This window comes from Plectropomus leopardus, chromosome 18 (genome assembly GCF_008729295.1).
Source record: "Plectropomus leopardus isolate mb chromosome 18, YSFRI_Pleo_2.0, whole genome shotgun sequence".
Classification (NCBI taxonomy): domain Eukaryota; kingdom Metazoa; phylum Chordata; class Actinopteri; order Perciformes; family Serranidae; genus Plectropomus; species Plectropomus leopardus.
In genome coordinates, this window is record NC_056480.1 from 15504580 (window position 1) to 15528378 (window position 23799).

The following is a 23799-nucleotide window of genomic DNA, read 5'->3' on the forward strand; positions in this document are numbered from 1 at the left end:
GGGCAGATATCTCACTGGGCCGGGACAGATGAGGGCGAGATAGCTGCAGAAGAGGAGGAAAAATTGGGGTCAAAAGTTTACGCGCTGAACAAGTCTCCGTCATCTGTTCACTCGGAGCTTGATGCCAGCCTTATAATAGCGATCTTGACTCTCCACACAAAAGACAGAATAGCTTTGAATTACATATGTTGCACGGTGCACTCCAGGTGAACCCTGAAAGCGCGGTGACCTCGCGTTTGGGACCGGGGGAGGGGACCCCCCACCCGTCCCCAGCAACAAGATTGAGTGGCTGGCGTTTTATTAGGGCGGTTGATTGGTGAATTTCCTTTGAATAAATTGCATTTGATATGTTTAGGGACGAGGGCAAAATTTGCATTTTGAGGATTGATACTCTCGACCCGGTCACAGGGTAATGGGAAGGCCCACAGCCCCCAAATTGAGCCCCCGGACCCCTTAAAAAACATTTAGCCCCTCTCTTCCTGATCCGCTGAATAGAAGCTTTTCAAGAAAACAGAAATGTCACAGATGTTTTTGTGACTCGTAGAGGGAGAGTTTTAAAAATCATTTCTTTTTATAGCAATATATAATATATATGATGGCCTTTATTTTATTTATTCTATTTACTGGGCCCATTTAACCGCTTAGGGGAAAAGAGTATTTTATAAAGCACTTTGGTTGTAGACGTGAAGGCCAAATAAAAAATAAAAATTCGAAAATATGGCTGATAACAAACTCAAATTAACAGAAAAAACAAAATTATTTGACGTATATTATTCTCAAAAAGCCTAAAACTGAGACTCGGTAAAATCGCACAACTTCTATTTGTCGTCAGCAACGTAACACACAAGAACATAACAACTATTTGTTAAAAAGTAAAAATTTTCAATAAAAATTAGAATTGAGAAAAACTTCTTACAAGACATCATTTTAGGAAAGAGGACCAAAAAAAATCTGTCAGTATTTTCAATTTCTTTTCCATCAACTTTTTATTCTCACCTTGACATGAATTTCATAAAGAAGGAAACACTTTATTTTGCAAACTTTCAAAACTTTATTTTATTTGTAGTAATTTAACACAGTTGTAGACAGAAAAAAAGCGCAAAGCGCGACACAAATACATGTTTTGCACTTCATAAAGAGTTTAAATGCCCAAATAACGATGGATTAAATTAAGATAAAGGGAGTATTTTGTTCATAAAACTTTGTTTATTGAATTTAAAAGGTAAAACTCGAATGAAGGTAAATAAAGAATGGTATCGTCACGATGGTTTGTACATGCGTTTACCGAAAGTCACGCCGCTAAATAATGTTGTTACACACTTTAAAAAAAAAAAAACAAAAAACAATCAGGTTAAATATTTTTAAACCGAAAGCATCATTTCATATGTTTTCAATATAAAAAACAATTGTTTTGCATTCAAAGATTGACAGTCTGATTGTTAAATAGTGTTAAATCATCTTAAAGTGCACAATTCGACTTATCAAACTTTTAAAACTATCTGTGAGTTCAGTCATACCTTTAATGTTTTGGAAACATTAGTTTTAATGTTCTTGGAAGTATTCTGACTCTGTACGTTCACTTAATACAGCCTCTGTACTGTCGAATATAACAACCTATGTACTTAGAGGGATAAATAAGTTGCCTATGCACCTTCTAAAGGATAAAGTTGCTTTTGTTTCCCTCTTTTAACCCCCGTTAACGGTGTGAAGGTCACTCTGCTCGTGCTCTAATCAAAGCAGCTATATATATAAGCCAGTGACCATTCCCAGTTATTGTTAAAGCTCCTACTGTTGCCAGCCCTTTCTCTAAAGTGCTGGAAAAAAACACGTGACACACTGTATAAAAAGATTTTATTATGAGCGTTTACCTATATCAAAATATTTCCATAAAGGTGTTTTCTGGCCCGAATCGTTGGCACAACTTGAATGCAGAGAGGATTTTTTATTTTCTGCCGTTAGGGCTCCGTATAGACGAGAGACCTTGTGAGAGCCATCTGCAATCTGTCACCATCGTCACAGCACTTCTCTGATAATCTAAATTTACAGTAAACTGTCAGCATGATGTATATTGCTTAAATAGACCTTCACCTCACAGTATACGCGCTGAAAGGGAACACCGTGATCTGGCTGTTAGATTATTTAGTCTTAGAATAAAATCTCCAACACAAAAGCTGTAACGGTTTTTATTTTCATTAGGAGCAAAATGGGTGTTTCAATTTTGTGGAAAATTACCAAGATAGTAAGCTACTTTCACATTGTTTCCAAATGCTTCCTTTTGCTCCAGTGGTCAATTGCATGGTTATTATCCTATTATATGTTGCTGCATTGTTGGAGAGTTTTCCAGATGCTTTATTTCGCTCGAACATACAGCAGCACCTTGCAGGCCTGTGGACTAGATAATGGAAGTATTACCAGGACTGTTATCTAAAATGCTTCTTCTGCATTCTCGAATCATGATGATATGTTTGAATGAAGTTATTCACAGCTAAAACATTGCAGAAATAAAAGTAGCAACAAGTAGAATGACCTGTAAAAAAACAACAGAGTAAGTGGATAATAGCCAAGCTGATCTGGCCCATATTTATACAGGAACTATATATAATAGCATGGCAGCAGACTGTAAATTTAGATATGATGTGAAGTCGTCTTACCGCTGACATTATGTTGACATATTGCCTCTCAGGTGGTCTCTCGGCCATACGGATACAGTGGATATATGGCGGAAAGCACATCAGCTGCCATTTACAATGAGTTAGGTGCGAAATGCTGTAAGATACACAAGATAGTAGCAGCTTTGCCTTACAGCAACATAACCTGACTTTTTTGGAAGAGCAGAAACTGAGGCCTGTCTCTGGTTGCTGTGGGGGGGAAATCCACCTGTTTTGCGTCGTTTGCATCCAAAATCTGGAGATGGAGATCAGCTCTATGGGGGGAAAAAAGATTTCATGTTAAATATATCATCTGCAGCAGAGCTCTGTAGTTGCAAGATCCAATATTCCATAGATTCTAACTCATACCTCGACGTGAGGTTTTCTAGATGGTTTGAAGTCTTTTGCACATTTTTAAAATCCTTTGGGGACCTTGCAGGGTGCTGACCCACGCTAAGTGCTCCCCCAATTCCACTCAGAGATGAACAGACCCCTGCAAAACTGAAGTCCAAGTCCGGGGTGAACCCCAGGTCACTGCGTCTAACAGATATGAAAATGTCGCCTCTTTGGAAAAAGGGGGCACGCCTTGTTGTTTAACAAAGACTGTCAATGGGCAAGATTAATCAGAAACAAAATGGAAATGGTGTCACTTTGGGGTCAGGCAGAAGTTATCTCTGTTTAGAGGAGCGAATAGAATAGGAGGGGACCGGGGGAAAAAAAGGGGAAAAAAAGGTTTGAAAAGAAAGCTTTCAATATTTCCGAAGTTTGGCCTCTTGTTTCTCTATGCAGAGGCCTTGTTGACGTGGACAGTGTGGATGAGCTTTGTGAAGAGCTGCTGCATCTTCATGGGACGCAGATACAGTGTGGCACCTCGGACATGGAGAGGAAACAGGACCTGGACGTGATGGCTGATGGCGAGGAGTACGGTCAGATGATTTTATATTTTCTCCTTTAGAAATAAGCAGTTTCCAAAGATTTTTTTGTTTAATTTTAATAATATTTAAATATCTGGAAGGCTAACAAAGAATATTCCTAAATTTGAGCACCCCTCCTCCCCCCGAAAACATGATTTTGTAAAAAAATAAATATCTTGTTTGTATATTATTATCAATTATTGTACTGAATATTTTTCCTTTAATTTAACGTTTTACCTTCTTTATTCAAAACATATTTTCATAGTTACAACACATGGCAGTGTTTTTATCTTTGCCTTACAGTAAGTGGAACTGCAGGAAGCCCTTTAAACACTCTCAGCATATTAGGATATTGCAAATTTGTATGGAAATGTTGCATAATTGTTTGTGGAAAGCCTTTATTATTATAATATATATATTTCCAGATTTAATCAGAATGGGTTATTTGTATTGGACGTGAGATTGTGTGAGCTGTGCAGAGCAATTCTGGAAGTGGTCTGTGCTGGTGAAAAATCCCACGCTTTGTGGTTGGAATGAACAGTACAACATGTACTGCGAGTGTTTGGCCAGTGTTGTTTGGGTGTGCTTTTCAGTGGCAGCTGACACAGGAGCACTGATAATACGTGACGGCCGTGCGATCAGTGCCAGATAACTTTCATGTGGTGCAAAAACAGCTTAAAATTATTGCAATGTCCTTGCAAAATGCAGGAAAAAAAACGTTTTCACATTTGTACCTATGAAAGGAAGAAAAAGTGGCCTTTTGCATGCGCGCAGGTGTGCAGCGTGAGAGATGTAAGTTGTTAATGTGTGTGTCATAAGCGGGTATTCACCAGGTTTTACTGATGCACAAGTCATATGCTTTATATGCAGGCGTGTGTGTCCGCAGAGCAGCGGCTCGTCAGTGCTTGCAGGACGCTCTTCGGTTTCGATCATTTGAATATACAGCATTACATTTTATGCTTCTTTTTTTGTTTGTTTGTTTTCCCGCTTGTGTCTTTATTGGGATTCAACACGTTTGAAACTCCAACATGCTATATTCACGCCACTATTAGAAACAGCCTTTGTTTGTGATAACCTTCATTTTATCAGGGCTTGAATTTCACATCTCTTTTTCAGAGGAGGTGGATTTTTTCCACATGCAGGAAAAGCCTCACCCACATAAGTTTGGCCCCATGCAGTAAACAAGTTAGGTGATTGGTTTTGCTTTATATACTGTGATTTAATAAGGAAAACATCAACGTAAGCCAGTCCGAGCAGTGTTGGTGGTACCAATGCCATGCTTTCCATTGGTTCCTGTTTACATGATGCCCACAGGACAAGCGGTGATTGGTGGCGCTTCACACGTGACCAGGCAACTTTGTACATTTGACAGGGAGTAGGAGGGTTTTGTGGAGATCAGAAAAACGACAGCGCGATAAAAATTAGTATTGTTGCACTTCACAAATTAATGACCATGAGTTCCTACTTGATAAACTCCAACTATATCGAGCCGTCCTTTCCTCCATGCGACGAATATCAGCAGAGCGGATACATTCCAAACCCTGGTGATTACTACGAGCGGCCAAAAGATACGGGCTTCCCCCATCACGACGAGCCATCCTATCCGAGGTCAAACTACACAGAAACGGGCTACGATTACGGTAACGTCCCCGCCACTGGACTCGATGATTTCGGCGAGGGGCACCACGCACAGCCGCAGCCGGTTCCACAGAGCCACGGTCCTCGCCTCACCGTGGCCCCAGACGGTGGCGCAGGGGCAAATGCCAGCAAAGACTGCAGCCTCGCCAGTGAGGTATATCCCGGCGTAGCGAAGGGCAAGGAGCCGGTGGTCTATCCTTGGATGAAAAAGGTTCACGTTAGCAACGGTGAGTTATCGTCACGGTTAAATAGCAGAACCACTGAGAAACAACCACTGGAACACACGCAAGCCTATTGAGGCAGCACTAGTAGCAGCCCTTACAACAGCAATTTACGACTATCGAGCAGCAGGGTCGGTAATTAAGGACCCTCGTAAATTTTATTGCCTGTGTTCGTCTGTCGGGGCCATGTGCCTTTGTTGCTTTTTAACCCAAACTACCTTCACCACTGGAGCCGAGCCAAACTGTAATATCCAACCCCGCTGTTTTGTTAATCATTTCTAAGCTTGATATGTCCCTGGATGCGAGTGCTTGTACACTCGGCATCTCCACATTAAGGTCATGTCCGTAAACTGAGTAAAACAAACAGAGCGGCTGTGATTTCCCACCAAACCCAGAAATGTGATTTTCAAAGCGCGTAATGTGTTCAGTGGAGGGACTATAGGTTTGGAATAAACGCTATCAGCCTGCGTGTAACACCTGCTTGCTTGCCTGGCTTTTCCCCCCTCTCCAGTCAATCCCAATTACAACGGAGGAGTGCCCAAGAGGTCCCGCACTGCCTACACCCGCCAGCAGGCTCTGGAGCTGGAGAAGGAGTTCCACTTCAACCGGTACCTGACCCGGCGCAGGCGGGTGGAGATTGCGCACACCATGTGTCTGTCCGAGCGCCAGGTCAAGATCTGGTTTCAGAACCGGAGGATGAAGTGGAAGAAGGAGCATAAGCTCCCTAACACCAAGATCCGCTCCTCCAGCAGCTCGGCCTCGTCCTCAGCCTCGGGGGCCCAGCAGCAGCAGATCAAAACAGGCCAGCAGCTTGTCCCCACGCCGTGCACCGCAGGTCTATAGTGCTTGAATGAACACCCATCCCACAAAAAAGAACCCAATCCAGACTGAGATGGCAAATATCACAAGTGGAATTTGATGGACCGATTCTCAGTATTTTACACACACATGGTGTTATCTCTTTCACCTTGCCTCTGCCATTGGGCCCCTGTCACGTCCTGTCCCCTCTCCCTGTCCGGTCGTCCTCCTCATATAAGCTTGAAATTCACCTTTACTTGCCACGGTGGCAATTGAAGTGTTTATATATTTGTTTATTATTATGAAAGAAGGATAACGCACATTCAGACGTTGGATCAAATTGTATCATTACAGTTAAAACTGAGTGAGGTAAAAGTAAGTTTGGACTCATTTTTCTATGTTCTCTTCGTTTTTATTTTTTATTATTGCTCATGGAAAGCTCTAATATACTTGAAAGATATTTAGCGAGACTCTAGATGCCTATTAGAAAAGCAGACGGCAGTTTTAGAGGTTATATGGCATCAGTCAGAGTAACAGTGTAGTTTGTGCGTTTGAGTGGGTCGGTTTACTGTTGAATGTAGTCCAGGTGACTTTCACATTTTAATGTACATAGCAAATCATAATGAAGGCACAATAAGGAAAGCATTTCGTCATGTAGGATTCTGTTCGTTGGTGTTGTAAGGTCTCTTGGTTTATTTGTGCTAGTCCGTCCCATGTTGTGCTGTGTTCTAAACTGTGAATATTTGTATGTGTTGTCTCAGTAATGACCGTTGTGATGTAGGCTAGTGTAGGCTCAATGTGTCCTTGTGAAATAAATGTGTACTTCACTTATAAGGCTGACTTGGCTTTACACATTTTCTCATTGAAAATTTGAGTTGAGCGCAACATGTATATTTAAAGCCGCGCGTAAGAATATGCCAAATTAGGTTCCTCTTTAACAAAAAATTTAATTCCCGATTTTTGGATTGCGTTTTCATACTCAAAAAAATTCTTTTTCATGCTGTTTGTGTTGACTTCAGCAGGGGGGCTTAGAGTTATTTTAGAAGTTTTATTTTACACATTTGAATCAGTTATCCAGTGTTTGGAGATACGTGCATAAAATTGTGATAGTGTGTTCGAACATTGGATAATTTGCTGCGCCATGCTTTCATAATTCTTTTTATATGCTTCTGTTATATCCCTCTACTTTATCTAAATTGAATCAAAATCAATTTGCTGTAATTTACATTATTTGCAGAGATAATTCACTTGTTAATCCGTGCGTAAAGTTGCCAAGTTTCATTTAAAGTAAGATTTACATAGAGGGAAAGAGTTCCTACATTTTTAGGTGCTTAATGTGTGTAACCTTTTTTTCGGAAATATCTTGCAAAACCTATCCCCATCTGCAACATATTGCGTAAAAATGATGATGTGTCTGACTATGCACTATGTCTTATAATGCTCAACTGGCTGCGATTCTAATCCGTAAAATGTGCATAAATGTCATGCGTATTTTCGTGGATAAAGATGATGTGTGGTTGGAATTTAGTAGGCAGATATCAGCTGCTCAAATGTTGCAGGCTTTGCTACTGACACGGGAATCAAGCCCCAAATAGTTAAATGTATCCGGCCACACATATTGTTCTCACTTGCCATTATAAGGAGATCTCAAGCCAACCTCAGTGCACCAGAGTGTGAGTGTTGGTCACTACCTGCTACATCCAAACAATAGAGAGTTCAACCAGGGGACACGGCCAACTCTGGCCAATCACCGGCTCAGAGCACTTCTTTTGACCCCTGACCTTTCGACACACACAATGTTCAGACCATACATCAGCGCTGAGACCTCCGCGAGCTTTTTCTTCTCATTTAAGATCTACCCAGAGACAGCGCGGAAACAAAAACGGCGTTTAGGTGTGAATCCGTGCCATGAATTTTCCCAAAATTATACTTAGGGACAGCTCTTCTGCAATATATCAAAGAAACACTCGTGTCAGGCTGTATGGAGAGGCCAGGCATGTGCTGAAACATGTTCGCATTTCGCATGTAATTTAGTATGATTTTAAATACGTTTTGGCGCTGATGGTTTCTGCTCCGTATATATGCCAATAATAGCATAATGTATGGGTTTGCAATGCATTTAATTAGATACAACTGACATCAGAATTCCCACAGTAAAAGCCACAGAGTGACAGACACATAGTCACAGTAATTTATCCCTTTCCGTTCAGTTTTTGTTGCATCTTTCACTCAACTTTTTTGTGTCAGCATATAAAAAAATAATCCTGCAGAAATATCGAAACCTTTTTGCATATCTGTGCAGCTTTTGCTGCAGACATGGAAGCTGCGCAGAAGATGGCGTTGAGGCAAATTGGCACCGATTTTGCGCAGACTCCAAGAAGTCCAACTAGTTCAATTACGAGATTTCAAGTCATTTGATTCGCGAATAGAGGTCACTTCCAATGTACTGAAATTTTAATTCGCCCCGTACACGTGACTTGTTGAATAATGAATGCCCCGGGGGTCAGAAATAGATCTGAAAATCTGCCTTATTTTCATTTGAAGTGATCCTCTGCAGGGTGCGAGTCAGATCTCCTCTCCCCTGACAGAACTCTATACGCTGGAAACAGATCGTCATGACTTGTAAGTAGATTTGGTTGTTTTTTTCTTAAATTTTGTGGAGATCTTAAAAATGTGTCTAAAATATACCGGAAGTGGAGTTTCTTTCATAGTCCTCTGGCGCATATGCATATATGTTGTATTATAAGCTGTTTATTTCCAGCTATATATTGCTGTGGAGTTTCTGACCTTCCTAATATCACTATTAACATTTGCTTGTTGCTCAACGCAGATAATCTTATCTCATAATCAAGTTGAGCATTTTAATTGAATCAGAAATGCATTCATTACATAGCGTGTATGCATTTTGTGCTTAAACGTTGTATATCAAACATACTTATCATCATATACCTCTCAGTAAATATGATAAAGGCCAGGAGGTCTCATTTATTTATTTATTTTATTTTTTAAAATTTATATTCATCTATTTATTATTTTAAATTATAGGGTGAAAAAAATGCAGTGTATACTTTGGCTATATATGTTTCATCTGTCTAAGTAATTTGTTTAAAATGACACTATACATTCCTGCAGAGGTCAAAACAAAACAAAACAAAAAAAAATTGTTGTATCTGAAACTTTTCTAGTTGTGAGAATAATCTAAATTTGGCACGAGTAATAACAAAAAGAAGCAACAGTGCATTTGTTTTCAAAGTTTACCTCAAAAATTGTGTATTGATGCACAGATTGAGTACGTCTTAGTTGTTGTCTATGCATTTGTTAATAATTTTAATATTTTTAATTAATATACTCATTTCAGTTTGGAATTTACAAATTAGTGTATTCAAAGGATTAACAAAGCAAAGATCTTATCTATAGTTTGAAGGAGCCTCTAAATGAGAGTGAACAAAACAGTCAATTTAAACACTAGTTAAACATTAACAAAGTCCCAGGGTATGTAACAATGAGTACAATAACAATAATAATTATTATTATTGATGGACTATTTTGAACTTACCTCAAAGAGTTGACTGAGCTATTTAACAAAAGCCTATTGTAAATGATCTGGGGATATTTTCAGTCATAAAAAAAGAGCCAGTAAACATGGACATTCAAATAACTTTATTACAACCACCTTTACGCAAACAATTAGTCCGTCTGCATCCATGAGAGATGTCTCCAAGTCGACTTAAGGCGTTGAATTTCGCATCAGCCTTGATGTTGGCCGGTGTAAACCTCGCAGAAAGAGTTATCTCCGACCGAGTGTATCGGTAACCAAAGCCTGGCTGTTAAGAGCTCCGGGTGTCAACATTGTGGGGAGATATGGACCGCCGTCTGGCCAACATCCAGAGGTCTGCGCCTCTAACTCCTCTTTGCTGACAGTGATAAGCTGCCTTGATATGTGTAAAACATTTGTTTTATGCAAAAACATTTGAGATTGAAAACAGAATCAATCAGCGACTACTTTTGAGCAAAGGGCAAGTTTTTTTGGGGGAAAAAAGTGCATGAAAAGTGAAAGAAAAGTAGGCTACCAGCTGAGGGCCTATTGGTTTCAATCTTCTTCTTGTTTTTGAACCCCAAATAACTCCCCACTCGACTCTCTGTGCTTCTGCCCGGGTCAGGGAAAAGTTCAGGTGCGGTGGCGAAAGGCAACGTGGGATTAGTTTCCAGTGCACGGTCATGTCCAACCATATAATCCTGGTGATAGCACCACATCTGTAATTATAAGAGCAAAGACAAAATGAGACGTTACAGGCACAAACATTCTGTTGTACAAAAGAGAAAAAAAATCTTTTCACGTGCATGCGTCCCAAACCTGTGCGTAAAACCTCATTTTTTTAATCCTGATCATTATGTTCCTCCTCTTTTCTTCACTTTTTGAAAGTGTTGAAGGTGAATTAATAAGAGCCGGTCTTGCTTCCGTTCCTGTCTTTAAAAGTTTACCGCTCAAGTTGTAGTTTGAGAAGACAAAGGCTGGTGTGGGAGTGGGATGCTGTCTATGTCCGCCCCGAATGATTAATAGTTGTGGTGGGATTTTTCCACGCCCGCTGCTCGGTGTTGACGGAAAACAAGCGCCAAACGGTGCCGAGAGGAGAGAAGCTCTTCCGGGCTCGGACTTTTGGCAAAACCTGGAGTGCAGATATCTACCTTGACACGCACGACACGCTCTTTAGATAGCACTTTGTTTATATGGTGGTGCTTTGGGCAAAGTATTGCGAGATTATGGCTAAATCGGCACTTTTGTCATCCCCACCCCCTCTTCAAAAACTCTGCCTTTGCACAAACCTGTAATTTCTACCATCACTCAGCTGCTCATAGGAAACGCGTAAGCGCTTTTATGTCGAATGGGGGTCCATGTACTGATCAGCGGGGTCGAGCTGACACTCTTTGGTTACCTCACCTCCACTTTCCGCTCACTGCTGACTGACACGCACCCCTCACGACCACCACGACGCCTCTTTATGTAGGACAGGTAAATGTGTGACTTTTCCCTCCCATTTGGCCAACAGCATGCAGGCTTCTGCTGATGGAGAACCAAACGCTGATTAAGTGGCACTACACCCAAACTGGGGGACTGTGGACGGGGGGGCGATATTGAGTAAAGCTCTCCAAAGCTAAAGAGAATGGAGCAGACGTTTGCGGGAGTGATGAGTAATCATCATGCCACACTTAAATGGTATTTTGTAGGAGAAGCTCTCTCCATCTCACATAGTGCGAATTATCACGCTGCCGTGCAAAACACTTTGGTTTTTCACCCTGCTCGGAGCTGTGGCTGCACTTGAAACTCAGCAGAATGCAGGCAGGATTAGCTCTTTCAGCCGCTAACAGGCACCAAATATATGGCACTTTAAAGCTGACAGAACAGTCTTTCCCTCTGAATGGGCGACACGTGGAAAAGCTGCTTCTCTGCGAGAGACCTGCTCCTCTGCCAGATACATTGCAGTGTCACATAGCCCTCTTTTTTCTCCCTCCAAACTGATCCGTTTCTCCTCAGGGGCAATGACTGCCTCCATTAATGATTCACGGGCTCAAATAAAAGGGATTTAAGTTGACGTTGCGTCACGTGAGCGGGGGGCGCATAATACTGCGCGATGTTATGGCACGGGGAAGAAAACCGGAGCCCCGGTCTGGCCATATGATGCTGATTATATGCGGGTTACCCCCACTTTCCGTGAGGGGAGTCCGGGCTTTGTAGTTTGTTTATCGAGGGGGAGAAAAAGAAAAAGAGAGGCAGACTGAAAGAGAGAGGATCCCTGGTTTGTGGATGTATTATACTGCTGTCACGGACGGATATGTTTTTCCACGCGGACAGAGTCAGAGCCCGAGCTTTGGGAGGATGGATTTTATTTTGAGGTATTTCCGCCGATTGTTCATTACTGTCGTGAGTTATTACTGCGCGAGGCAGAGGTCAGTAAAATAGGGGTCCGGGGTTTCTGCAGGGCGAGAAAACAGACAGGTACCAAGAAGCTATCGATACATCTGTTAATATCTCAGAATCATCAAAGCTAATCATGCGAAACATTAATAGGCCCTCATAATTTACTCACAGCATATAAAAGCAGTGATTTAAGGATTTGTCTGAGCCTTTAAATTACAGGCATTGTTTCATTTTTATGCCTCCTAGGCTAAACATTATAATAAGGCCATTATTAGTTTCCGTGTAAACTCAGAATAGAGGCGCAAAAAAAGGAAATATTTCCTTTTTATTCCCATCTTTAATAGCACGAGCAGCCATTTGGATTAATAGGCCTTCACAACCTTTTGTAAATAAAGCGGCCATTTAAATATTCCACAAACAGAGCGCGCGGTAGCTCCAAGGTGTAACCGGTCCTATAAAACAAAAACATCTCGTGTCTTAACGTGTTTTTTTGTGTGTAAATGATACATCAAGATGAGCTCCATAAAAAAAAAAGTAGGGGAAAGCGGTGGGGTTGTGTCGCTCCGCCAGGGAAACGAGGATATAATGGAAGACGGAGTGCCATCCAGGACCGCGCGGCCGCTCTGAGGTCACGGCGCTCCTGCTTGATTTATGGGCGCGGGGACTTGGGGAAGATGGTGCGCGAGAGCTAATGACTATTCGATCCGTTTGTGGAGAAAATGCTCACCGGCCAGCAGGAAAACAACAAACACGTTATTTGCATTGGCCTATTTTAATGTTATTAGTGATATTACGCTGATAGGCGGCAATATTTGGTTGCAATGCTTTTTCTCAGATAAGTATCTTTGTTTTTTCTTTTTATTTGTGTAGTTTGTTTATTAGTTCAGATGCATTTTTTCCCTACAGATAGGCTAAATATATTTTGTCTGATATTTTGTTAAAAAATGCTAAAAGTAATGTAGGTTTTATGCTTCCTCGAAGCTGTAAAGATAGTTTTCCTTTAACACACAAAGACATGGAGCCTGCTGTTTAATCTAAGCTTTGACCTAAATAATTTTCTTGGAAATTTTCTTGAAAATGATTGCATCGAATTTTACAATAATTGTGTTAATCCTAATTGCCAAATCTTTCTTTTTTACGTTCCCTACTTTTTAAAAGAAGGCCTAAAGATTTACGCATGTTAACAATAGACTTATTATTCATAATCCAATATTCTAACTGTGTTATTCGGAAATAAAATCCACAATAATATATTTTCTAGAAGACGTTTAAATGTTGTTTTATCGTCTTAGAAATTGAAAATATTTATTCCTCCCTGCAGAAATCCAGCCAAGTAAATTCAGGCCATCGCACGGTCTCCCAGACACCTTGAACTGCCTCCGGTAAGTCCATATATCTTTATTGATTTGCGTTATGAATGCTTGATGGTGATATCCTTATTCAATTTCTAATAAGTACCACACACGCCCACCAAGGCACTCGCAGGGATAGAGAAGCACACTATGGCTTGTACATTTCCTCGTAGCAGCAATATGACCAGCCCGAGAGCAATAATTCCTTCTCTTCCACTTGTCTTTGTGGTGTAATTTGTCACTATAAAAGTGACGAGGGGAATCGCAGCTCTTGGAGCGCTGCCTTACTCCTTTCAAAAACTACTTTCAGTGAAAGCCATCTGCTTGTAACTGCTATAGTTTACTTAAGTTTTAAAAATGGATCTTCTTTCATCAACATTTTATTTTTTTCACCCTCCCACACTGTTTTACGCCTTATTATGCACGGCGGTAATACGACCACCACCTCACTGACATTTCACCCTCAGCTCAGGGCCAAATTAAAGAGAGAGGCGCATCAGCATTTAACACAAAGAGGTAAATAATTATACAACGCCAGTTTCGAAAAGAAAAAGCCGAGTTGGCTAAAAAAAATCCTCACGCGTGAATTTTTGTCCCACTCACCCTCCCACACCGTCCGTGTGTTCTCTATCTTTTTTAATTGTGTCACTGTATTTTGTCCCAGAGCCTGAAACCAGCAGAGAAGCTGCAGCTCTGGACGTGTTTACAGCCCGAGGAAGCTGAGAGGACATAAATCTATTTTTTTTCTCCCATTCTTTCTTTTGGCTGCAAAAAGAGAAGCATTACCATGCAGAGGGATTCCCCCTGCTGCCGGCTCCTCTCCGCATGTCCTCCGCTCTGCCTTTTGGTGATGAGCCTTCTTTCCATTTTTCACACCCTGCTCCTGGTGGGGTTTTTCCCTTGATATACATGAAGTGAAGTTGTTGTGCTTTCTAAATCTTAAAAAAAATAAATATTCAGACAAGAAGTGGAAGTGGAATACCTGGTGCTGGAGTGAAAACGAATAGCGCGTCCCTTGTGCCAAAACACTGAGGACAATATGCAAAAAATGTGGGTTAATTATTAAACCGCGGATAGAAAGAAACCCTTTATGTCCCGTGGAAATGGAAATGCAGCGTGGTCAGCGGCTGATTATTCCTTTGTATTCTCTCCTCTCACTCCAACATCTCATCCACTGCGCTCATAATTCCACTGCAGGACGTGGAGTAAATAATAACAAAAAAAGATTTAAAACACTTCAGGGATGGACTTTGTAACGATGCATTATTATTTTTTTTTCTAGACACAGTGCCTCATTTGGTTGGGGGAGGAGGAGAGGCAGCCACTTGATTTGAACTGGCTTTCCAAGGCGCTACTTATTTGCATAATTTTTTTGTCTATGGTGACGCTCTGGTTCGGGGCAGTTCACTGGTGTCTGCCTGGTACTGGTGAAGGATCACATAGTCTAGCATAGCCTTGGCTGAGTTGAATATTGCTATGAAGCCCTGGCCATTGCTCTATAGCATGACGATAAATTCAATCTTGGGTCCAGATAACTCTTATCTCGCTGACCCTACTGCTCACGCCTGCTTTCGTAATCTCGGTTTACCCATCCACGTCGAGTAGGGAAAAAAAGCCAAGGAAAAAAGGAAAGGGGTTTCTCTCGGCTCTTCCCTTTTTTGTTGTGGCTGCTAATGCCTGGTGCATGGCAGGGCGCACTCTGCTGCTGCTCCTGCTGCTGCTGCCTCACCCAACCAGCCCTGCCTTTAAACTTTTTCCCCCGGATTATTGCTTTGATCGATTTCGTCGCTGAATGAGAACATACCGCTTGGTGCTCTGCATTCGTCGTCAGAGGATAAGGTAAGCAGGCCAGAAATAGGCTCCCCTCGGTTGTAAATGGCGGAGTTTGTGTGTCGCGCGGTGATTTATCACCGTATGACTTAGATCTCGGTTCAGGAAGAGTTCACACACACAGTCAGGGCAGCCAGATTTCTCTAACGTGGAGGCAGAAGAGGGGCTGCGCGCAAAGTCTGTCATTTGTCTCTCTTTCTCTGTCTTTTATGACTATCGCAATGGCTCGCCTGGAGATACACACCACAAAGCTTTCTGATATCTTTTCCAGGTCATCGTGAGTGCAGATACAGCGAAGACACCTTCTTTCACTCTGCGGTTTAGCTGCGTTGAGGGCGAGCTCAGGGCTCATTTTAGACTGATTTGCTTTGCACGGCTGCACAATCAGAGCTGGACGACATTTTCCTTTTCATTTTATGAAAATGCATTCAACTTTTATATCTGCTGCGAGACTATACTATACCTGCCTATACCTACAGATTGTTTAATGAACAAATAATATTTTTATTGCAGCCTAAAGTATTAACATACTTAATTTTGGAATTATATTATCATTTATTATCAGGACAGGGCCTTAAAACTGTTAGCTAACTGTTAGTTAGGGCTGCAGTCAAATATTTTGTATTTTATTTATTTTTTATTTCTAATGTAGTCTGCAAATTAATTTCCTCCTTGATTGGAGCGACCGCAATGTTTAAATGTAGAGTGCAGATTAAAGAGCTGCATGATTTCACAACCAAATAATAAAAACATAGACTATTTTTTTTAGAAAATCATTGATTTTTATTCGAAAGTATCATTATTATTATTATTATTATTATTATTATTATTATTATTATTATTATTATTATTATTACTGTTGTTATTATTATTATTGTGCATCGCTATTTTTAATGCCAATGGTTAAAACACCGGGGGTCCACATTAAATATTCCACTATTTCATTAGTAGTGTCACATTATGAAAAATTTCCCCATGATGACCCGTGGATCTGTGTCTATTATGGTTTATAGTTCCCCCAATAATCTTTTCGAGGCTGATCCCCATGGTTACCTGCGTGAATGATGGTACTTTAGCAGCAGACTCTAGCTGTGCCACGCCGGGTTTCTGTCCGCCTGAGTACCGGGCTTGGCTGCTTACCGGGCCGCTCATTCCGAGCAGGCCGTCCCGGCCCACTGACCCCCATATATCACCGCGCCGGGCCGCCGCGCAGACAGCACCGACAGCAGCCATTATTATGGGCCTGCAAGGAAAAGTTCACACCGTGGTCATGGAGATGCACGGATGCCCGCCCGGTTTTTCAGGTTTCCTCGTGGCCCTTCCATTTATCTTGCAGCATGCAAAAAAGAAAAAAGAAAGAAAGAAAGAAAAGGAAAAGAATGCGGTTGTTTATGCTTTGCGTCAGGGAAGCTCAGCTCATTGAGCTCTGTCCTGTTACTGAAGATTTTGTTTTACTCATAGTAAAAAAAAAAAAAAAAATCGGTTAAACGCTTGTGGGCCACGCGGAATGCTTTCACCTGCTACAGGGGAAATTAGATCTACTGTTGACAGCCCTATTGGTAAAATAACAATATAACAAAAATATTATTTTCCTGTGTGGTAACCCGCTAATGAGATTCCCCACACAGCAGTCTTTTCACCTGCAGCATTTTCTCTAAAAGGTAACTCTATATTTAGTTCCATTGTTAATGAGAGGTTTAACTTGTCATGTAGTTTCTTGTTGGCTCCTAAAATTGATTTGGCAATCTGAAATGCTTTCGATAGGCTTTTTGTTTTCATGCAGTTTGGCACAGATGGTAAAACAAGGTTAGTGCGATCCTTTGTGCCCTGTGTAAGCCATAAGGTAAACGGTAATAGTCTACAGAACTGTTGGCCCTATCTTGCTTCCATAGTCTCCAGTGTCAGGCCTGCATTGAAAAGTAAGATGGATCGCCACCATTTCTTCTCCTCACAGTGCTTCTTGTAACCCTAGGTTCACCCGAGGAGGCCATTGGCGGAGAGGCGTCACGTGACCACGGGGTGCCAATGTTATTCTACAAGGGTGTCAAGACCCTGTCAGTTTCTGAAATAAATATTGGGAAACGGCGAGATGCAAAAGGCAACCTACTACGACAGCTCCGCAATTTACAGTGGCTACCCATATCAAAGCGCAAATGGCTTCAGTTATGATGCCAATCAGGTCCAATATCCCCGGGCCTCTCATGTGGAAAGTGAGTACCATCGACCTGCCTGCTCCCTGCAGTCTCCTGACGGCTCCGTGGCTCTGCAGAAGCCGGGGGAGATGGCGGAGAGCTGCGACAGGACCACAGCCATTCAGGCGGCGCAGTCCAAGGTTCATCCCGAAAGCAATCAACCGCAGGTGCCAGTGTCAGGCCCACCCCCTCCCTCACAATCCCCCGGTGCTATCAGCCAAAACACAAGCAACGGCTCCAACCAGCCCAGTGCCAAGAACGGCTCTCCGACCTCTGCTGCTCGCAAACAGATCTTTCCCTGGATGAAGGAATCCCGTCAGAACACCAAGCAGAAACCCGCCAGTAGCTCCAGTTCAGGTACAAACACTGCACCTGCTAACATATATAACCTGACTCTGATCAGAAAGTTACACAAGTTTGGTTGAGGGAGGACACAATACATACACTAAAAACTCACAAGCCGATCTTACTTTTATACATCTAAACTAAGCTTAGCAAATTTGTTTGTTTTAATTTATTTGTATTTAAAACCCAATTGTTGCTTAAATTTAGTTGTATTTACTTAATTGCATGAAGTTGTTGCTGCTTAATTATAAAAAAGTAAATTAACTTATTCTTTCTAAGTGATACCAACTTAAGTTTTTAAGTAAACCAAGTTAGTTGGACTTAACTGAACAGTTTTATGTATTTTGCAAGTTGGCCGAAGCTTGATTGAGTATAGATATTTGTGATAAAAGTGCATGACATGAAGTCATGTTGAAATCTTATGTAAAGTCAAAGAGCAAGATTTTGTGTGATTTTTTTTTTTTTTTTTTTTTAAAAAAAAAAGGCTTTAAATTGGTTTTGTTTTGATTAAATAGTAATATTTTTTGGTGCAAATACTGGTTTGTCTCAAGATGCATAGAACAACATTTTGTTAAAATCAGAGCAAACTAATCATTCTTTGTGTGATTACTGTATTCCTCAAACACAATCAGTTTCCTAAATACTACCATGTGGACTAAGTTTGCCGAAGTTGCTATCGCTTCGAAAAAAACAAGTTAATTTCACTTGTCATTTTCAAGTTGACATTACAACATGAAGTAAATACAACAGGGTTTTGAGTAGACCTAAAAAATAGATATAAAGTTAACATTACGTGTTAGGGGTGTGTGTGGGTAGTAAGGTAGGGGGATAGGAGGGAAAGGGGCAAACCGCAACCCCATGAGAGGTAAATGTTCAGTTTTTTATGTGCCAGTGTCAAAGAGGTGTTAGTTTTACTGTATAATTTTTAAGTCAGTGGTTTGTGGTATTATATAGCATGTATATATTTTGTTCCCTCTTCTAAATGTATTCAGGAACTGCAGCCAAAAATGACCACAGAATTTAATCAACACCTCTGCCATACAGACAGAGTGTATATGCTTTTATTGTATCCACATCCTGTAGTGATTTAGTGACATCTTGGAAATTCTCCAAAGTGATACCACAAACATTACATAGCTATAAATACACAGTAAGGTTATAGACTATAGAAGAATTATGTGCCTTAACACTGGAAGTAGATTCCACCATTTGTTGTCCCTGTGCCCTGCAGCTGACCTGTCCCTACTGTAAACAGCATCTCCAATGATCACATAATGTTCCCTGGAGAGACAACAAACAAACATGCACAACAGTTGTTTCAGTTTGTCCTGCTGTTCTGATTAGAGGGAAACTTAGTGGGTCAGAGTGGGAGGGTGTGTGTTTGGGGGGTTGTTTATTTACATAGGGCCAAATTAAAAATTCAGAGATTCTCATCTTCCCATGGCATTCTTTTGCTGTAAATTTTGTGGGTAATATTTCTAGTAAGTTGCAGGTTTGGCAGCAAGACCCGAAGTTATCTGGCTTGGTTTTGATTTACACAAAAAAATGATCCTGCTGTTCTGATGACAGGGAAACTTTGTGGGTCATGTTGGGGAGTTTAGGTGTTGACCTTATTTGTCATAAGTTAGATGGGTACGTTTGTTGGTTTCCCACAGTAAACTCTGAAAATGTAAAGCAATATTACACCTTACACCTTACGCACGTTTTACGCACGAGCGCAGGCCAGCTCCTGCTGTTCAGGCGGAGGAAAACTTGGTGGATAAGTATGTTTGGGGTGATTTGTTTTCTTTTCTTGTCCTTTTTTGCATAAGGCTAACTTAAAATTTCAGAAATGCTCATCAAGCGGCTAACAGTATGGCGCATTTCATTGTGATTTATATAGATGTTTAAGTTCATTCTTAGCAACTCACAAAAGCGCTAGCATTTACGCACGCTTTACACACACGGCGTACGCACGCGCACACACACGCCGGAACCTACTGTTTTGATTAGTGGAAAACTTAATGGGTCAGAGTGAGGGTTTGTTTGGTTCACCCCAATCTACAAACCCAGAGATTCTTCCCATCCCGTGGCCTCCCTATTTTGTAATATAGGGAAACTTTGTGGGTCAGTGTGTATGGGGTGTTTACTTGCATTAAAGTAACTTAAAATTTTAGAGATGCTCATCTTCCTATGACCTTTATATTCTGTAAATGAAATGGATATTGTTCTAATTAAGTTATATTTACTCCTCTGAAGTAAGAGTTTAAAATGCAAAGCAGTGTGTCGACCTTCATTGTGATTTATGTTTGGGTAGGGGTTTTCATTAGTTTTAGCAACACGTTGAGGTGCTAGCATTTATGAAAAGCCTTTTACGCACGTTTTACGCACGTGCGCCAGACAAATAACAATGCACGTATCTCACGTCAGCGTAAAATCAGGCTAACTAGCCTTTTAAAATGAATTCACCAGTTGGCCAATGAAAAAATAATAATCATTATCACAAGTGTTTGCCATACATATATGGGTATTCCTTCCACCTCTCGCGTTACCTTCTCTTTCATCTCTTTAATAACCTAATAGGTCAGGTTATGTCATGCTGCATTCCTTTTGCTCCACGTTTGGGCGACAGGTAGTGAAATTTATTAAGTGCTGGCCGCCTGCCACAGCGGCGAGTAGACTAACACCTTGCTATTCTGCAGCCAAGCTCCAGCCTCTTAGAAAGGGAGGCTTATCAGTGAGGGCAGGGCGAACTGGTTTATGCACCCCGAGGAATACATAATGCTTGTGTTTGCATTACGCGTGTGCTTACTCTGAGACTACGGGGGAAGATGAGGGTCAAAATGTTTTTGTAGGAAATCTGAGGTTACCTGGTTCCATATCAGGTATTGACCTACTATTTTTTTTTTTTTTTTTTTTTTTTGCAGCTCGTATAGCGTGCACACAGATACAATGTCCATGCTTGGTTAATTGTCTTATGGAGCCCTCGGGATAACCTTTGTGCTTTGCAGTATCAAAAGATGTTTGTAACACAAACAAGAGGGGGGAGAAGGAGAGACAATCGATGATGAAACCCCTATTTAAGCAGTGGAGCATGGCGTATTTATCTAGTAAACCACCCCCCTTTTGATGGTTGAAAGTTCTGTTATCAGCTGTGTGCATGTTGTCAGCTGGTTTCACTCTCACTCTCTTGTGTACCTCTCCCTCTCTCCTTCTCATTCGGTCTGTAATGGATTACTGATTGACACCCTCCTCTCCTCCTCCCTGACAGTAGAGAGTTGCCCTGGCGACAAGAGTCCTCCGGGGTCAGCAGCATCGAAGAGGGCCCGGACAGCTTACACCAGCGCCCAGCTAGTGGAGCTGGAGAAGGAGTTCCACTTTAACCGGTACCTCTGCAGACCCCGGAGGGTGGAGATGGCCAACCTGCTTAACCTCACCGAGAGACAGATCAAAATCTGGTTCCAGAACCGCAGGATGAAGTACAAGAAGGATCAGAAAGGTGTCGGAATGATGCCTTCCCCTGGCGGACAGTCCCCCAGGAGTCCCGTGGGCCCTGCCTCGGGTGGTGGCGGCGGCGGAGGATACCTCAACTCTATGCATTCTCTTGTAAACAGTGTACCTTATGAATCCCAGTCGCCAACGTCTTACAATAAACCTCATCAAAATGCATACGGCATGGCCACGTCATACCCCCCTCCTTTGAACAGCTCCCTCAACAACTGCCCGCCCTCCCAGAAGAGGTATCCCGGGACCGACTCGGCCACGCCCGAGTATGACGCGCATCCTCTCCAAGGCAATGGCAACTACGGGACGCACATGCAGGGCAGCCCCGTTTATGTCGGCGGAGGTTACATCGACTCAATGCCCAGTTCTGGGACCTCTGTTTTCGGTCTCACCCACCTCCCGCACCCGCCGTCCGCAAACATGGACTACAATGGAGCAATCACAATGGGCAACAGTCAGCACCACGGAGTGTGTGATCCGACACCGACGTACACAGACCTAACGCCGCACTACTCTCAGGGAAGAATCCAGGAAGCGCCGAAGCTGACGCATCTGTAGCGGCGGCGCTCCCCCGGATCACTCCGCCCCATTGTGTTATCCACCTCCAGACACATTACTGCTTTGTTTCCGCGCCTCCTCACGGCTTCCACCTTCTCTCTGCCTTTGTTTATGTTCTCTATAGTTTGATGTGTGAAGTAGCGTAGGATAAATAATCACGACTTGCTTGAATTTTTCTCTATTTGCTCGTGTCATTGTCTCACAGAGACCTTTATCTGGGCTGTAGGACGTCTAGAGTGGGAGGGAGGGGGGCGCAGTATATGCATAGGCCTATTTAATCTTTTTTTTTAAATCATGTTTTAAAACTCAAACAGGGTATTATGAACATATGTTATTCATTTTAATGTGAATTTGTCCGTCTTTTATTTATCCGCAGTTGAAGAATTGTGTTTTGCATTTTGTTGCACTTGTGAAAGGATCCTTGAAGAGCCACGAGTTGGGATTTTGAGGGAAATACATTTTTCAAAAAAAAAAAACAAGGGTCATGAGCTTACACGCAACCTCCCTTGCTTGTGTTGTTCTATTGGACTTTCTAATGTTATTTATTTTGTTCGGTGTTAAGATAAAAAGAGTCCTTTAGTATTATTTGACACCTCTGCGATCTTTGTGTGGGGGACAAGGTTGGTGGAAAATTAGCGTCTCGGCCCTTTTCCAGCCCATACATCTAGCCTGCAGAAGCTCCTCAGCAGCAGCACCACCACCACACCATGTTGCTATTATAGGCTATGTTTCTATTTTTTTCTTCTTCGAGGAGGTGTTTTGTTTTCTCAGCGAATGTAGAATCAATCAGTCTTGCAATAAGGTTGGAAAGAAGGACACACATTAGCAGTTTCTTTGTTGAAGAAAAAAAAAGGAACAAGACATCATCAGTTTTCTTTTTTTCGATGTCATACATTCCACGCTGCTCCAGTTCGAAAAAACAAATAAAAAAAGAATTGAAAATATAATTGCAGCACAGCTTGTAGTTTTAATTTAGACACATCAGAAGCATTTCACATGATCACAAAATTTCAAAACACAGCTGCCTAAAAGAATAAAATAAATCAAAATATATTTCTAGTTTTGCAAGTATCACATATTGTTATTGTTTATATAAATTTAATGACGGTGTAAAACTGTAGAGGTATTACGAAAAGAAAATACATTTTTAGAAAATAGACAATATTAGAGGCAATATAAAAAAACATGAATCATAATTGGTAAATCTATATATTTGTATAATATTTACGCACACGAAATAAAGTAAAAACCAGTGGAGCATATTTAATATCCAATAACAAAGCCGAACAAAAATCAAATATAAAATGAAATCTATTTTTTTTCCTCCCTTCCTTTTGATTCGACGTGAAGAAAACTCTCGGGTGGCCTTCTCCCGTCCTCATCTGCGTGGGCACATCCATAATAATAAAAATGTCACCCGGGCCCTTCTGGAGATTCTGCAAGAAGACAGCAAACTAAATGAGAAATCGTTTGAAAAATAATTCCCTGATATGTTCAAGTCAGTCAAATGCGGTGCAGAGAGGATGCAGGTTGAAGTAGGATCGTAACGGGGCTTATTTGTCTCGTTATGTTACAAATTTGCAGATAGCATCATTAAAGCCAACGCGAAAAGCCTCGGTTAGTTACTGCAAAACAAATTATCAGAGGAAAGGTGGAAAACGGCAGTGTAATCCTTTGTGGGTATTTTGTTAAAATAAAGGGCCTGCATAGAAAATATTACACACAAAAAAGTCTTACCATTGTTCGCAATATTTTCTACACTGAATTTACAAAACATATAATACATGCTAATCTTGAGCTAAAATGGTTATATTGTTTTGTAAATCTCGACTTTTTTTTCCTAAGAAAAAAAAAACATTTTATTTTAATTTTCTTTTTACCATAGACTTTTCTACTTCTGTTA

The 23799-nt window shown here is 41.4% G+C and overlaps 2 protein-coding genes across 4 annotated transcripts; both read left to right on the top strand.

The window, feature by feature from the left end:
• Nucleotides 1-4860: 4860 nt before the first annotated feature.
• hoxa4a (homeobox A4a) lies at nucleotides 4861-7053 on the top strand. The gene is made up of 2 exons (XM_042507210.1): nucleotides 4861-5427; nucleotides 5933-7053. The coding sequence occupies exons 1-2, from the start codon at nucleotides 5010-5012 to the stop codon at nucleotides 6262-6264; spliced, it is 750 nt and encodes a 249-aa protein (XP_042363144.1). The 5' UTR covers nucleotides 4861-5009; the 3' UTR covers nucleotides 6265-7053.
• Nucleotides 7054-11843: 4790 nt separating this feature from the next.
• Nucleotides 11844-22840, top strand: hoxa3a (homeobox A3a). 3 transcript variants are annotated; one of them, XM_042507207.1, is made up of 4 exons: nucleotides 11844-12111; nucleotides 13458-13518; nucleotides 17291-17867; nucleotides 21106-22840. In XM_042507207.1, the coding sequence occupies exons 3-4, from the start codon at nucleotides 17408-17410 to the stop codon at nucleotides 21894-21896; spliced, it is 1251 nt and encodes a 416-aa protein (XP_042363141.1). In that variant the 5' UTR covers nucleotides 11844-12111; nucleotides 13458-13518; nucleotides 17291-17407; the 3' UTR covers nucleotides 21897-22840. The 3 variants fall into 3 exon arrangements, with proteins under 3 accessions (XP_042363141.1, XP_042363143.1, XP_042363140.1); XM_042507209.1 differs by lacking the exons at nucleotides 11844-12111; nucleotides 13458-13518 and adding an exon at nucleotides 14885-15327 and having other exon boundaries at nucleotides 21109-22840; XM_042507206.1 differs by lacking the exons at nucleotides 11844-12111; nucleotides 13458-13518 and adding an exon at nucleotides 14886-15327.
• Nucleotides 22841-23799: the final 959 nt, after the last annotated feature.